We start from the raw sequence: 16,931 nt of genomic DNA, 5'->3' as shown, positions 1-16,931 counted from the left end.
AGACTTTTATTTAAATATTGTAAATAATCTATACCACATCAAGGTAATTTAAAAGAAGTGGTTGAGCAGTTGTATGGGAACCAAACAAGTTAATCTAAACCAGAATTTCAAGTATAGTCATGCAAAACCACATTTGGAATGAACTAGTTTTGAAGGTAATGAGAAAGTTTTCCCACTTGTGTATGCACATGGAATGCATGTGAAGGATACAGATGTAAAAATATTATTACTAATAGTGAGAATGTGTCCTACAGCTACAATAAGCAAATAATACCTCCCCTGCCAATATTAAATATTTATTTTACTGAATGAAAAAAGCTTTTAAAGCTTCCAGTCTAATAATCAAGTTTTACAATTAACACACAGTAAAGTAGAATAAAATAGTGGGGAAAACTTTGCCCTGGGTTTTGGACTTTATTTATGATAACCAAAGCTTCAGGCACCAAAGTAAATGGAAGTGCTCCTTAGAGATAAATATCCAGTGATACTTGTTTGGCTGGCATTGGTCACTTATCCCTTTTCCATTCCATTTACTCACCTTTCTAGGAAGTGTCCTAATGCAAGTCAGAGAAAGCTGTGAATGCTTCTTACTGATCTGTCACTGCCTAAATTAGGAAAAATACATGATGTTGATGTCCATTTAAAGATAAGACTTGTAATCCTGCATCCTTTGAAGCATAAAATTAACTGCCCTGTGATGATTATGTGAGTTGGATGGCCCAGGTAGTTTTGTTTTGATTTGGTTGGTTGGTGTTTTTAATGCTGGTTGAATCTATACTTTGTTTCTGAATAAAAGGGATCAAGTCTATCATGCCTGTGCATCACTTGTTTTACATTCCAACAGCTGGAGGGAGGTGATCTAACTGGAAAGTTGTATTTTGGTGGAAAAAAAATATGTAAATGATGTGTATTTCTGCCCAGTCTGTAAAGTATTAGGTCAGCTTTTAGTCAACGTGACAGATACATCGTAATTACCAGCCCTGTGGAAGAAATTCAGGGTTCTAATTCTGCAAACTCCCACAGCAGTGAGGTTCAAATCATCCAGACACTTTGTAGTTTCCCAGCTTTGTCTCAGACATATTCAAACTTGGAGAAACTTAGATCAGAATTGTTATTTTCTTGTATGGAGCAATATTGCAACTCCAAAGGTAACATTCAGCCCAGAGACATGACTGGATGTGGGGGTTTCTTTATTAAAAGAGCACAACAATCAAGTGACAGAGATGGGCATTGGCACACACAGGTTCAAAAGGCAAGAGAAAAAAATTGAAGTAATTCTGTATTTTTATCCCAGACTTAATTCAGTTGTTTGACAAAAAGAAAGTAGTACTTCAAAACTGATTATTCCTCATTTATTTGGATTTCATGAAGCATTCTGCATTCACCTTTAACAAGGAGTGCTACAAAGGAAATCTGGAGCCTGGTGTGAGGTATCATGACAGAAAAAGGAATGGTGTGCTGAGACTGGGGAGGAAAACACTGCCCTGCTCTGTGAATTCTGCTTGATATTCTTAGGAACAGATACAGCATATGCTTCTGAAACATGTCATCTGCTATGATCCATATAGATCTGTGTGTACACTGCTTTGTCATAAATAACAAGCACATGCCCAAAACACTGGGGGCCAAAGTAAAGCAGAAATATTAACATTAATGTCTTATTTGATAAATGCCCCTTTTTAAATCTGACAGTTCTTGACTTCCTTTTTCTCATTTAAAAATACAGAATGGAAAATGGAGGCAGAACTTCTTTATTTTTATTTCAAAACCAAAAACAATGTTAGAAGGTTATTTGTAGCTGTTCTTACAGTTGCTATGTGTTATTTACCTTTAGTAGTGTATTAAATGCCTGTGTATTTGAACACAAGTTAATATGCTTAGTTATTGCACAGACACAGCAGTAACTTTTGTGGCGTTTTTTGAGAGTTGCATATAATTGGAATTCAAACTTGCAAACTCATCTGCCATTCTCATAATTACATTAGTGTGTACATTAATGTATTTTCAAGTTTGATTTTAGTCTTGTGCTGACCACTCTTAGAAGAAGCTGCTGATTTTTCCCGGTAAGAATTATGACCAGTTTTAAAAACAAAAATAAAACAAAACAAAAAAAAAGAAATTAAAACCTCCTTTCTGAGACAGAAATGTTGAAGGGAACCTTAACTTGAGCACAACAATCTAGCAGCTTCTAGTTCTCAGCTGCATAATTTACCTCCTCTCAGCATCTGTTCCATATTGACAAGTGTGAGTAGGTGGTAATCTTACTCTTTTTTTTTTTCCCTCCTCTCCAACCAAATGTCATGGGAAATAATGTTGAGTGGGTAATGCCCTTCTGTTTTGCTGGGAACAAGCCTGCCAGGGTATTCTTTGGAGACCCTCTCATCACTGATCCTGATTGACTTGGGTAATTGAAAAGGGAGAGCTGGTTCTCTCTGTAGGTGGAAATGGCTTGTCTGTTAAAGGTGCCCAACTGGGATGGTACCTGTGGTCCAGGAAAAAAATCTCTCAACGCTTGTTTTTCTGCTTCTGCCCCCTCAAAACAAACCAGAGGGAGATAATGTTTGGAATGGTGAGATTACAAGGACGTGTGGATTCTTTAAAAAGGAAAAGTGGAGTTTTTTTAAAGAAGGATAAAAACCAGCATTTTTTAAATGTTTTTTCTTCCTTTAAAGCTTCTAAGTGAGCTATTTTTGTAGGTGAGAGATGCCTTGTACAGTCTCTCTCCTGTGTGCCCTCTTCATTAGCTTAGCAGCATTGAGACTTTTAAAAGCTCTTAAGTTCAGTAAGATTTAACTGAAATTCCCAGCAAGAAATGCCTGAGAGGGGGTCTGATAACCCCCAGCTTGAACCTCAGTACACTTGAAATCTAATTTTGGAGCATTTTGTTCAAGAGCTGTTTTAAGGAAACAATGTGCTTTTCTTGGAAGTTCAAACAAAAGTTTCTAAAGCCTAAATCCGGCAGCTGAGGGAGAGCTTTCCTGAGGCATTTAGGATCTAATTAACTCAAGTGGCCTATTGCAGCTTAGTAGGTATCACCTATGGCTGCTTTTCCACACTTAGTATTAGGTAGAACCTTTATCAGGTTATATAATATTCTCCAACAAACTTCTAAAACTTCACTGGAAAAAAAAAAAAAATCTTATTTCTTCCTGCTGCAAGAAGATTCCAGCTAGAGCATCACAGTCACGAGGAAAGTGGTCTTTTGCCCTATGCTTTTAGTTTTTTCAGGTGGATTTTTGGAAATTTTTGTCTAGAAATTAATTGGTTTTGAGAAATAGCTGTGATCTGAGGAGTCAGCATCTTAGCATTTTAGTTTCAGATATTAAATACTTCCAAGAAAGTTAAAGACACTGGGAAACATGGCCAAACGTAGTTCTGTCAGAGCAGTTTCTGTTGTAGGAGATGGGAGGACATCTTTAAGGTGTCCTTCACGAAATAATCAGCTGGTGCTGTGAAATAGTTGGTGTGTGCATCTCTGACTGCAAAACAAACCCAGTTGCATCCTACCCAAGGAAAATAAACAGTGCACAGCCTTGGAAATCAAAGGAAAAATGTATCACTCCTGGTTCACCTTTGGGGAATGGAGGGAGAAAGCTTTGAGCCTGAGAGCTGTACGAAGAACTTTTTGGTTATTTAATGCTCTAGTTAGTATAAGAAAGCTGAATTGGCCTAATCTCAGCACTCAAATCATAAAAATTACTACTATGCTCCCAAGGCCTTGTCACTCCAGTGAGAGTTTGTGATGCCTAAAAGATGGAAATGTGTTCACTGTGCCCCCTGGGAACTCAGAGGATTGCTGTGTCTCCAGAGAAGCTGGAGGGGGGCACAGCATGATCTCCCCACTTCAGATAAGGACATCTTTCATTTTCCCACTGGTGAAAATGTGTATGGAAAGAACATGTTGATGCTGAAAGGGTGGGATGGAGGCAGCAGGCTGGGGGGGCTGATGGGTCTTCACAAACCCTCTCCCCTCACTCTACTCGCAGAATTTGACTGGGATATAATTAAAAAGCAGCATTTGCTGATATTTCTCCTCTCTGTTCATTAGGAAAAAAAGCTAAATGTTCATTTTCATCAACCATCTTGGCAACTCCTGTGTCTTAAGAGCTGATCTTTATTCCAGGCAGTGCAAAGCAAATCTTTGTAAAGGGAGATACCCTGAACAAGGGTTTGGCTAAGAGCAAATATGGCTTAAAGCATCACCTCTGCAGGAGTGAACTGTATTTAATCACCTTTGATTATATTTTTCTAGAAGTTCTCATCTTGTTTCCTTGCTTTCTTCAATGTGCAGTGTTTTCAGGGTTCTGTATTGTCCATGTGAACTTGCAGTATAAGTTTGTTAGAAAGAGTTCCAGGAACACAGTCCAAGACAAACCAATGTTCCCTTGGAGGATTTTTGACTTCTGAGCCTGTGTTTGCATTCCTGCAGGTGATGATAATGGGAAGAAGGCCAACAACCCCAACCACTGTAACTGCATCATAGACCAAATCTTCACAGGTGGACTGCAGTCAGATGTTACCTGTCAAGTCTGCCAGTAAGTCATTTTTTCCTGATCCTGGGCTCTGATTTGAATCTGCTACCCCTCCAGTGCAACAGTGCACTGAACCTTTTCTGTCTTGAACATCAGTAAATACCACCAAAATTCCAGCAAGGCAAAAACTGTGTAAATGCAACATCTTGAGGCACCAGCACAGGTTGCCCAGAGAAACTGTGGCTGCCCCAGCCCTGGAAGTGTCCAAGGCCAGGTTGGACAGGGCTTGGGGCAAACTGGTCTCATGGAAGGTGTCTCTGCCCATGGCAGAGGGTGGAACTGAATGAAATGAGCTTTAATGTCCTTTCCAACCCAAACCATTATGGGATTCTATAATTTCTATCAGGTAAAATGCAATCTGTTACCAGTTAAGTGTCATATATTAAGACATACCAAAAAGTTGCCTAGAAGGTACTGTGGGCTTATGCATATAAACTCTACTAATCTAGAAAAGGTTGTTTTCCAAGTTCATGAGGAAGAGACTTCCAAGAGCTCTTTGGATTTGAAAGTACATAATTGCAACTACATTTGAAGAAAATTCTGATACAGAACCACGATTTTCTTCAATCAGGAGCCTTATGTATCATCAGGAGAGGTTTCAAAGAGGCTGATACCTCATGTAATCTCAGGTACCAGAAAAAAAGGTTTCATGAGATTAAGGAGAAATGTATTTATTGCCCTGCTTTGTACCGGAGCAAGTTGACTTCTTTTTGGAGGTGTTTTGTGTTGCCATAGCACAGAAGTCAGAGTTCTTGGTTTTTGTTCTGCCTTACATTCTTACTGTCCTGCAGATGGACTGTGGGGCTGGGCTTGTTTGAATCTGCTTTTATTCTCAGTTTCCTGGAGGGATTTGGAGAAGATTTACTGTAAGGAAAACATAGGAAATTTTGTTCTTTGCCTGGTAGAGCCACAGAATCCTTATGTGATAATGCAAAGCTTGATGTGTTATGACACAATATTAACATTGATGAAACTTTAACAAAAGAAGTTTGCTTTTGAAAATTGACAACTTTTGCACAAATGAAGCAGGGGAGAAAGGCAGAATGTTGAAAGCTTAATGAGATTGCAGAGTGAAAGACACTAGTTTTAGAGGAAGGGAGAACTCAGAAAATAAACATAAAAGGTACAAGAAGAATGTGCTTCCAAATGAAGAACTTAGACCCCGAACTTGTGGAGTTCTCTTAAAAATGTAAATGCTGCAAAAGATTTGAGTCAATACTAGTTAAAATTTTGAGAAGCTTTTTCCATGGTCTGGCTCTTGGCTTGTCTTCAGCTGTCTTGTAAAGAAATATGATGGAGAACATAAGCTACTGCTTGGTGCAGTTATTCTTTGGCCTTTCAAATTCCAAAGGCTGTAGGAGATGCTGATAGGAACTGCAATGCTGAATTCAGTGCACTGCTGGGCAGCAAAATATTTAAAGGCTCTTTATTTTTTTTGAAGTAGGCTTAAGCACCATCTTCCTTGTCTTGACCAGAGAAGACCAGCTTCTAAACTGCTTGGATGGCATGTAGCTGCCATCATTTTTATACTGGTCCATGACCAGTACCTGTATCTCAGAGTGACTCTGCTCTGAGTCACAGGGCTCCAGTGAGTGAGAGAATGTATTAAATGCTTATATGTTCCATTTAGTACATCACATTCGTTTCCCCAAACATATGGCTTTTAAATATTCAAGAAAACGATCAATTGTGGGAAAACACTCTAGAGCAGCTCTATTTTCTGTCATCTCCTAGTGCCCTCTAGGGGTGATGGAGATCCCAAAGCCCTCAAAATGAAGTACCTGGTGTGCACCCCCAGAGCGAGACAGACCGTTCCTTTTCCTTCCTTTAAACACCTGTTGAACCGTTCTCTTCCCCACAGCGGTGTTTCCACAACGATAGACCCGTTCTGGGACATCAGTTTGGATTTGCCAGGCTCTTCCACCCCGTTCTGGCCGCTGAGTCCGGGGAGTGACGGCAGTGTCGTGAACGGGGAAAGCCACGTCTCGGGCACCACCACTCTCACAGACTGCTTGCGAAGGTACAGCGTGAGCAAAACACACTTTTGGGGGGGATAAACAGGATTTGGCTTCATCCTCTTTTCCAGGTGGCACTAAACAGTGGGACTAAGTGAGGCTTTGTGTCCCCTGACGGTGTTTTTACACGTATTTTTGTTGTTTCCATATGAGAAAGTGAGAAGGCAAAGGAGGCTCAGAGCAACAGCAGGGCTGGCAATAAGCACTCAAAACCTGTTGCCACACGATGCAAAGAGAAAGCAAATTTTGCACTGGCTGCTGCCAGGCAACGTGGTTTTAAGTGATTGAAATCACTAGTGTCTGCCTCCATGTTCTGGGTGGTGTAGGCTAAGAAAGCACATAAAAAGTGTTCACCATGCATTTAATATTCATCTAAGTACGAATCTGATTTTGCTCTAAGCAGAGCTGAGGGTCAGCTGCTGCCAGCTGAGTTGTAGGGGTGTCATTGAGGATTAAAGGAATTGAGCTTTCAAAAGGAAAAGCTAATTCTGAGCCTGAAACTTGGGCATCTTGGAAACAGGTACCTGGAGAGCAGGTTATGGCTTTCTGTACAGTTAACATGGATCTTTTAGAAGATCTGAAAGTCTTTTTTTTTTTTGTGGCAAGTGTAGATATATGTCTGAGGAAGAGGTTACCTGGAACCTGAGGCAAAGCTAATCCTCCTAAAACACGAATTTATAATCTCTAACATCTGATTTCTGAGTTGTTACTGTTAAGATCAGTAATTTTCAGGAAACAGGGGAATTAGTACAAAGGAGAAATTGCTCATGCAGGAATGCATCAGGAGGCAAAACTGGTTGAATTTTGGTGACTTTCTTGAACATGGAGATTAGTAGAATCAGAGATGATGTTGGGGGAGGAAAAACATCTGGGTTCAAAGATGCCCTCAAAGAGTATGGATTTTGGAAAGAAGTTGAACTCTAATGGATAAAGAGGATGGGTCTAGGTTTTTACCCAAAAGTTAGCAAGAAGGAAAGGTCTGTCAACCAGTGTGGCCATGCAACTGAAGTTGGCTTGAAGAAGGAAGGACTGAGCAGGAATATGACACAAAACCAGAAAGATGAGGGCACTGAAACAACAACAGCACATTTGTAAGCCTCTTTAGAGACTTAAGAGAAAACAAACAATAGCAAAGGAAAAAAAAACAGCAAACCAAACCCAGAGAATGATGGCACATAGGCCAGATAAAGGAAATCTTGTTAATTAATCAAGAGGAGAGACCAAGAGGCTGTGGGATCATTTAATGCTGGAGTCTGCATTAGTCATAGTCAGAGTGAGACAGGGCAGGGTTACCCCCACATGCTTTGTGTGCAGTAATGTAAAATTTTCAATTTTATTTCAAGATATTTCATTTCAAAAATCCCAGTTGCAGGGCAGGTTCTGGGAAGATGACTGATTTCCCCACGGAAGTCTAAACTTGGAGGAAAGGTCTGAACAGTCCATGGTCCTGCCCTTTCTGTGCTGACAATATCTGGAAAAGAGGGATTTTGCTTTAGTTTGTAGTGAGAACATCGAGGTAGTACATTTTCTCTGAGCAGTTCCCTGTTCTGTAATGGTCTCTCCCATATCTCCCTTGAGCAGTTCTGTCTGAAAATTTTGAAAGAGATTTTTCTAGTTGTCAACACAGGGTTTTTTGAAAGGTATCTGTATTTTGAAAAGAACTTGGTGTTTACAGCCCTTTCCATGTCAGAGCTTTGATCCCAACCCTGGAGGGCTACAAGGTAGAAGAGTGTTTTGCAGAGGAGTGTCTTCCATAACAATGTTTTTGGGTTTGAAAACAAAAGATCTTTGCTTCCTGTATGAAAATTAGCTGTTCTGCTGTAGGAGATGAACTGACACTGAGCTCCTTTCTCAGACACTGATGCACTTCAGTGCAATATTCCCAAGTAGATCAGTGGTCAGTGTCAGATTTGAGCCTCTGAACCATAGCACTTTACATTATTTATAGGGTTTTTTTCCAAATGGCACTTAAAAGCCATGGACTCTGTCTCTTGTGATGCCAGTGACCCACTGTAAAACTGTTTACCCACAGGTAAAACTGTTTGCAGCATGTGTGAAAAATCATCTGATTGTTTTGTGCATCCTTCTACTTCTCAATGTATTTTTTAGGTTTACAAGGCCAGAACATCTAGGAAGCAGTGCCAAAATCAAATGTAGTGGTTGCCATAGCTACCAGGAATCCACCAAACAACTCACTATGAAGAAGTTACCCATTGTGGCCTGTTTTCATCTCAAAGTAAGTTCAGAGGGGGCTGACAGAGCAGAGGACGTGATTTCCCCTCTGAGAGGATGAGCTGAGTTCCTGGACATATCTTCTGGCTTTCACTGACTAAGCTTTTATGATATAAATTAATATAAAAAACAGCTTGCATTGCCCAGCTAGATTTTCTATTAAGATAGTGTGACATTATCTATAATGTAGCTTTGCAGTATGTCTGTGGGAATTTAACCAGCCAGAATCCAGAAACAGGATGGAAAGCTGGTCTAATACGTGAACCAGCACAGACACCAATCTCCAGTAACACTCATCCTGCATGGTAATATTTTTACACTTTCACTGAAAAAAATGCCTCTGTTGAAGGAAAGGCATGAAAAAGTTCTGATAGCAGTGGAGGAACATTTTTTGTGTCGTCCCAACTGCGATGCAGTTTTAAAGATTTCCAAAGCAGATGATGTCCTATGGAATTATGGTAGATAATGCTGGTGCCCTCAGATAGTTTAGTCCTGTACAATTTCTGTCTGAAATGTGGTGCTAAGTGGGGATTCTCCTCTTTGGGCAAGTCAAGGTGAATGTGCTCATCCCCTTTCCCATACTCAGTTCAGTATTTGACTGAAGATTTTTTGAAAATAAATTATTTTTCGTAAGTGATTTTGTTGTCCTGTCCATGCAAAATGCAAATTTCATTTTACTTCACGTGTTAAAGAGAGAAAGAAACTCGAAAGATAAGAATTGCAGAAGTCTCAGCTTTTCACATCTGGATCTGTTGCTAGGGAATTCTTATGGCATCACAGTTGGAAAATAATTAACTTGAAGTGTAAATAGAGCAGAATTTCTGAGAAATTGAGTGAGAAGCTGCCTTTAAATAGAAACTCATTCATCTCTTTCTGGTATTTGTTCCTGTTTCCATGTAATGTTCAATCAAGAAGATGAGGAGAGGATGGTGGGTATTGCAGGCCCCTTTTGGCCGAGGGACAAGGCTTTTTTTGTTATCATATTCCATTTTTTGCATTAATTTGAATTGGTGTTCCTGTGTAGGCTTGACTCCTGTCACTTGAGATGATTGGATGGGTGGATTAAGTGTGTGAATCTGAAGGCAAGCTCCAGTTGTCACCAGTTCTGTGTGCCAGGGTAGGCAGCAGCCATGGATTTGAACAGTCCTAGTATAAATGAACACTGGTTTGAGTAAAGGCTGTGTGTGCTCTCTCTGTTTAGTATATTTTTTTTATTCATGTCACTTAGGAATAAGTTTGTATGCACAGATATTAAAGTAAACAATCTAATTAATATGGTATTAATACTGAGCCCAAAAATGGTGATTTATTTTCCTGGTAGACATGTGTTAGAATTTACATGGGGTTCCCAGCCCAGAGAGCTGGTAGGAAAAATCTGGGGGTGTCCCTGCAATACTGACTCTTAATATGCTTTCATGTTGTTGTTTTTAAGCTTAGGACATTTCTAAAAGACATAAAACTTAGTTTTTGTCTAAAGAAAAAAACCTGTCCCCCTTTGCCCGCAGCGGTTTGAACACTCAGCCAAACTGAGGCGGAAGATCACTACGTATGTCTCGTTTCCACTGGAGCTGGACATGACACCTTTCATGGCTTCCAGGTGTGTACCAAGTCCAAAATCCCCCCCAGACCTGCACAGAACTGGTTGCCAGTTCATCCACGTGCAGCATGAAACATGGAACATCCCTGAGTCGCGGGATAGGACAGTCTGGATAGCGGCGCTTCTGCTGGGGGCTTCTCCTTGAGAGGTGTAGCTTTTCTGAACTCAGTTTTAGATAAACTGTAGAGTTTCATGTGCCTGAGAAAGATTTATATTTAAACATTACTTATTTTTTTTTTAATTACTGTGTGTTATGTTTCTTGTTGCCAGTTGAATTTATAGACCCAGATCCATCCTGCCTTTAGATCTCTGTTTTGATCCCATCACCTGAGTGCCCACCCACCAACCATCCTGTGCAGTTATCCAGACTGCACCCAACCTTATGCCTAGCCTTGTATTCATGAAGTTACAAAAATCCTTCCTTTCTATTCCTGTACATATGCAAAGCTGGAGTTTTTTGTTTTGTACCTTCAGCTTTTGTTTAGAGAATGCTGCAAGAAGCAAAAACATAGTCCAGACTAACATAGGTATTTCTAATTGGTGTTTAAACAGAAACAGCAAGACTTCCCCCACCTCCCAGGTTTGTGGAGGACGTGCCATTTATACAAATACACCTTTATGAAAGGAATTTAATCAGCTCAGTTAACGAGTATTTGTCAGTACTCCATGCAAATATACAAGAGGATTTTCAGATTTGATTTATATCTGAAGCAACGCAGAAAGCCCCAGAACATGGCATCTCAGAGAGAGCTCTGTTTGATGTTAGAATTTTACTAGTCATGTCAAGGTTTGCCTGCCCTCCCCATTTCCCTGGAAAAATGTAGATGCTTCTACCAGGAGAGAAAGGAGAGCCCTGAAGCTCTGTTAAATAGTGTTATATTAAGAATATATGGTTTATTCCAATACATTCTAGAGATTTTGAGACTTCCCTGTTCCTCTGTGATGAATTCTCCCTGGATAAAACAGGCTCTGCTGATGAAAGGTATCCAGCATAATGGAATAGAGCTGGGATAATCAGCAGGCATAACTCAGTAGTCTGAATTTTACCGGCTCTGAAATCAACAGCATAATCCTATTGCTGCTGTCAAAACACAAAATGAATTTACAAGTCAGAGCCAGGATGATTGACCCATCACGAGATAAAGGATTGATGTAATTAGATATTTTCCTGGGTTTCAAATACAAATCTTTTCTTAACCTGTTTTTAAGCTTTTTGGATAAAAGATTTGACGTAAACAGATGTGTGTTTGCAGCACTGAAGCCTTGACCAGGAGCAGAAATGCTGTTTGTGAAGTAGCATTGCTCTGAGAGCAAATAAAGCATCCTTAGCATCCTAATCAGCCTTTTGATGCTCAGCAGTGTTGTGGAGTAAGGACCCGGATTTGGCAAACAGGCTGTGTCATGTCAGACCTATTTCCTGGGTTTGGGAAGCCTCTGCTTTAAGTGACTGGATTTTTGTGTGTGTGTGTGTTGCAGTAAAGAGAGCAGAATGAACGGGCAGTACCAGCAGCCGACGGATAGTCTAAACAATGATAATAAGTAAGTGGTACATTCCATGACTCCTACTGTGAAAGGTAGTTGCCTTCTAGAAGGAGATACTCTGCTGTATATCCTGCATTACCATATTTGACAGCACAGCAAGTCTGAACTGTTGCAAAACAAAGCTTCACTCGCTATAATTCCTGCCCTTCCGTGGAGTTTGAGAGCTGGGGGTGATCCCCCCCAGCAACCAGGCTGTGGGCAGAGGTAAAACCTGTGGTTACAGCCTTACAGGGGATGGGGGTTTCCTTTAAATAATCCTCTTTCTATTGCAATGGCCAAGGGAGTGCCAGAAGACCAAAGAGAGTTTATAGAACAGTGACACTCAAAGGCCCAGATAGATGATCCCAGTAATCCTGGGGTCTCTTGGTCAGGTATTGATAACAGTCAGAGTAAATGATATGGAATTTGCTCAAGAATGTAAAGGGGGTGTAATTGAAACCAGTATCCATAGCTTCATGGGAATAAAAATGGTCACACAAACCCTATCTCTTCATTTAAATAAGGTTACAACTTTCATTGCTAGTTGTGTGCTGCTGTTGTGTATTTAAATTCAAGGCACTTCATTTGCTACTAAAAGTTTGAGTAAGAAACTGGAATCACACAAAGATTTAAAGACAAGCTAACCAGGTTTTGGTGCAGGTGTCATCCAGGCAGGTACCAGGCAGGTGTTGTGTGGTCCTACAGCTTGATTCATGAGGAGTGGGGTGTTTAACAGTGTTAGAAAAGGTCTGAAAGAAACACAGCTAATCACTGTTGAGGTTTGCACATGCCTTAAGTTGGAGAAGGTGTTAAAAAAGAAGAGGATTTAGGTAATGAGAGCAGAGGCACCTGGGCTGCTCAGTAATCTGGGTGCCAGTTAAAGAGCTGGGGCAACCTTGGAATCCTCCAGCTGGGACTGAAATTTGTGCCTGTCCTAGTTGGATTAAAGGACTCCACTAGAAGAGGGTGACTATAAATCAGTGGCTCTATAGGCAGTCAGTGAATAGGTGCCTTGTGGTGGCACCACTGTGTCAAAGGAGCTCTGTGAATTTTAAACATGAGTAGGACAATATGAAGTGAGATTAGAGAGATTATTTTACCATTGGGCAGCTGTGCTTGTATCACACACACAGTTCGAGTATAGCATTTTATGAAAGAGTTAAAGAGAGTGGAGAGCATTTGAAAAAGAGCCACAAGTGTATTTAGGACTGGAAACAAAATCTTACCTTCAAACAAAAGAGCTGAAAACTTCAGTCTTCTCCTTTTTAAGGAAAGAAAAGGAGAAGGAAAATGAGAGCAACTTGATTATCAGTATCTTTGGAACAGAGTTGTGTCTGCTGTTTCTCAGGCAAATGCACAGCAGCATCTGAGAGCTGGAAGTTGAGGCTGAATATATTCAGTATTTCAAAATAGGTACAGACTTTCCAGATTAAGGACAATTAATCAATAAATTAGTTCAGAAATATTTAAGATTGCTTCCTTCTCCATACCTCAAATGGATTTTTTTTTCTGGTTCACTGGAGCAATGCAGGGAAGTAGAAGGTCAGACTAGATAATCAGTGGTCCTCTTCAGGAGTGTACCAATATCAATATTTTAGAAGAAAAATCTTTGGTAGCCAGAAGTGTTAAAGCTGATGGCTGTCACTGGACTGGAGAGTTGCAGAAATAGCAAAACAGGAAAAGAAAAATGCGGGTTTTTCCCTTGGCAAGGACTCCCTCTTCCCAGTAGATGTTAAAGCTGATGTTTTATTGATGGATCAGATCCTTTACCATTGCTTATATGTGTTTGTGAACAAAAGCTTCTGCCTGTCTGAAATGTCCGTTGTTTTTCCCCTTTTGATCCACGTGTTCATTAACTGTTTTCTGCCCCAGGTATTCCTTGTTTGCAGTAGTTAATCACCAGGGAACCTTGGAGAGTGGGCATTATACCAGCTTCATCAGGCAGCACAAGGACCAGTGGTTCAAGTGTGATGATGCCATAATCACCAAGGCAAGCATTAAGGATGTGCTAGACAGTGAAGGGTAAGTGGTCAGCTGGGAAGGGGAAAAGAAGGGAAACTGTGACTTTAAAAAACCTTTCAGTCATAGAGAAGGATAATTTCTGCCTTTGAATACCTCCTGTCTCTGTGTGGTGTTCAGTGCTTCAGCATCAATCTATGCATAATTATATATATATATGTATATATATATATGCACAATTGTTTTAAAAAGAGGGGAAGGATGAGGAACATCAGGTGACTCAGCAGTGTCTGTAACTGGTGCTCATGTCCAAACTCTTGCTAATGGAAAGGATTTTGAAAACCAGAGTGATGGGATCACCCAGTGTGGGAGCAGTACTTACCTCCATGACACAATCCAGTCTTTGCCTGCAGAACCTTTGGATTACTATGAATGTAAAAGATTTGAAGAAAATCCATTAAGAAAATGGTTTGACCCAGAGTTACAAGGCTCTGTGGGAGGCAGGTAGAGAACATGAGCTGTTTCTTAGCTCATGGCTTTAAATTGATTTCAGATTGAGATTATGGTTTCACAGAGTTGCATTAATCAAGTTTTGGGAGTGCAGAGCAGCAGTTTGCAAAGGGAAGCACCGTGGTGTTCCTCGTTTGAGAGAAGCACTGGGGACTGGTGCTTAAAGCAACTTAAAATCTGAAGTCTTCATTTTGCATTTTCAACTGTAGACTTGGTACTGGCAAGATAAGCCTTTACTGTTCTTACTTTAATTATTCCTGACATTTTCAAGGATTGCTGCAGGCACAATGTTCAGTTTGTAATTTTTTTAATAGATTTTCCCGGTTTTGGGTGTTTTTTTTTTCATTTTTTTGAACTTCAACCCAGAAGTGAAAAAAAAAATAAAATCCATAATATCTGAATTTTAGTGTTAAAAGATTTGACAAGGACCTTGTGCTTTGAGGTCAGCAAAGAAATGAGTTTGTTGTAAATCAGTCACAAGTGGCTGGTGCCCGGGGGGGATGGCTGTGGAAGGACCTGCCAGAGGCAAGGAGGAGAGGATGTGCACCACAACTGTTGCCTGTCCATCTTATTAAAGGCTGGTTTGAGCTCTGATCCATTTCCCTGGTTCAGATAAAGGCTGACACTGAGTAGATCTGCACTGTGTGAGGGAAGCTCCATAGGGCCTGGATGGAAGGATAGCAACTGGAAAGTGTCAGAAGTGCTCTGGAGCATTTTAAGGCTCATCAGTGGCTGTGTGAGCTTGTGATGAGTCCTCTTCTTCTGATGTGTCACTGCTGAGGGCTGGGCTCCCTTCTGTACCAGCACATACACAAGAATTAAGGAAAGGAAGAATTTCATCCTTTAAAACACCAGATTTGAGTACAGATTGAGACACTGGATATTTGATTGGGAGTGTTCACCCACATGGCTGCTTCTTCCTTTTGCTTCTGTACCTGTAAATGGAAGGCAGTTTGCAATAATCCTGGTGTCTGATGCTCTAGTAAATGTGACTCTAAAGCAACAGTTGCATCTTAAAACACCTTTATTTTGTGTCACATTAGTGTCCAGTTGATTCCTGTCTGAGCACCAACACAGTCCAATCTTCCAGAGCTTTCACGTTCTAAGTAAATTGTACAACAAGGTTTGTTTCACAGAATAGCCTGGGTAGGAGGAGACAAATTTCCTTAAAAACTCCCTGCCCTGGGCAGGGACTTCTCCCACTAGACCAGGTTGCTCAGAGCTCCATCCAGCCTGGCCTTGAACACTTCCAGGGATGGGACATCCCTGGGGCTCCTGTTTGCTGTTTTGGGACTCCTTTTTGATGTGTAATGGTTCAGTTTCCTGAGTTGCTGGTAAAATTATGTCAGCTGGCTTCCCTTCTTCTCATCCCTGGTTACTGTCCCTGGAGTTGCTTCAAGAAATTGCAAAGAAAAACCAAATGAACAGCCCTTGTATTTTATAATCCCATCAGTGAAAACTCTCCTCTTCTCCAATGCAGAGCAGAGAACTGAAACTGCCCCTCTGCTCTCTTGCAGATATTTGCTGTTCTATCACAAACAGTTCCTGGAGTATGAATAGCCTTATCCAGCAGCTTGTCAGATATAAACAAGGAAGAAAATACGCAAGCCTTCTAAATCGACACACAAACCTACCTGAAATGAAAAGACCCATTAAAAACCAACTCGCACTGAGCTGTAACAGGACCTACTTGACACTGACTCAAAGCCTGGAGAGTGAGAAATGAACAATGTCCGACGTGTGTGCGGTCCCACGAGGACAGAAAGGGGGAGAGGAGGCTGCAGTCAGTCACTTAACAGAGGAAATATAAAATGAAAGGAATGCTCTGGGTGGGGGAAATGGGAGCAGAGGAGTCCGGGCGCTGGTACATCTCCTGTGTTCCTCCAAAATGTGTGTGGGAAGGCAAAGGGTTCTACCCTCATCTCCATAAAGCATCTTCTCCATTTGGTGCTTCAGCTCCAACGACCAATCATATAACAGTTAAAATTAAAAATCCAAACCCATTTTTTTATGCATATGGGTCTGAAAGCAGTAGAGTGGAGGAGGAGGGGATGAGACAACTAAAGGACTTTGCAAGTATCTTTTTATTTGTGAATTTTAGTTATTAAATAAATACAGTATGAAACTATTAGGCTCTTTTTTTCCCAACAACCATAAAAGAAATCCTGGATTGTGGAACTGAAGCTGCAGTACTCAGACAGGTTTTCAGGCATGCCTGCTTGCACAGGTAATGTTCAATGCCATCGGACTGCTCATCAGAAGCATCAGCACAGATTCTGTTCTGTTTGAGCCCTTTTTTGTTTTGTTTTCTATAAATAGCTATTTTCTTAATTTTTTTCCTTTTATTCCCTTTTTTCACGAGAATGAAATTCATAAATGCAACCATCAGTAAAAATGAATGAATTGGCGTGTTTATACTGTAAGAGTGGTCTTGGTTCTTTTTTTTTCTGGTTTGTTTTTTTTTTCGTTTGTTTTTTTTTTTAAATCTTGTGAATAAGTTTGAATTTCTCAAAAGTGCTTGTTTTGTTGTTGCTGGTTTTGGTTTGTTTTCTTTCCCTGCTGCCT

The 16,931-nt window shown here is 40.5% G+C and overlaps 1 protein-coding gene across 3 annotated transcripts in view; it reads left to right on the top strand.

Moving 5' to 3' along the window:
- USP22 (ubiquitin specific peptidase 22) overlaps positions 1 to 16,789 on the top strand; it is a 63,421-nt gene extending 46,632 nt beyond the window's left edge. For all 3 annotated transcript variants that reach the window (XM_029957891.1, XM_029957890.1, XM_018067259.1), the window contains 7 exons: positions 4,430 to 4,535; positions 6,394 to 6,552; positions 8,657 to 8,783; positions 10,285 to 10,376; positions 11,853 to 11,915; positions 13,770 to 13,919; positions 15,884 to 16,789. In XM_029957891.1, the coding sequence (XP_029813751.1) occupies positions 4,430 to 4,535; positions 6,394 to 6,552; positions 8,657 to 8,783; positions 10,285 to 10,376; positions 11,853 to 11,915; positions 13,770 to 13,919; positions 15,884 to 15,926 (740 nt within the window). In that variant the 3' untranslated portion in view covers positions 15,927 to 16,789. The remainder of the gene's footprint in view (positions 1 to 4,429; positions 4,536 to 6,393; positions 6,553 to 8,656; positions 8,784 to 10,284; positions 10,377 to 11,852; positions 11,916 to 13,769; positions 13,920 to 15,883) is intronic.
- The last annotated feature ends 142 nt before the right edge of the window (positions 16,790 to 16,931 follow it).

This window comes from Manacus vitellinus, unplaced genomic scaffold (genome assembly GCF_001715985.3).
Source record: "Manacus vitellinus isolate BGI_N305 unplaced genomic scaffold, ASM171598v3 scaffold_12_pilon, whole genome shotgun sequence".
Classification (NCBI taxonomy): domain Eukaryota; kingdom Metazoa; phylum Chordata; class Aves; order Passeriformes; family Pipridae; genus Manacus; species Manacus vitellinus.
Note: the sequence above shows the minus strand (reverse complement) of the source record. Positions and strands in the feature narration are given on the sequence as shown.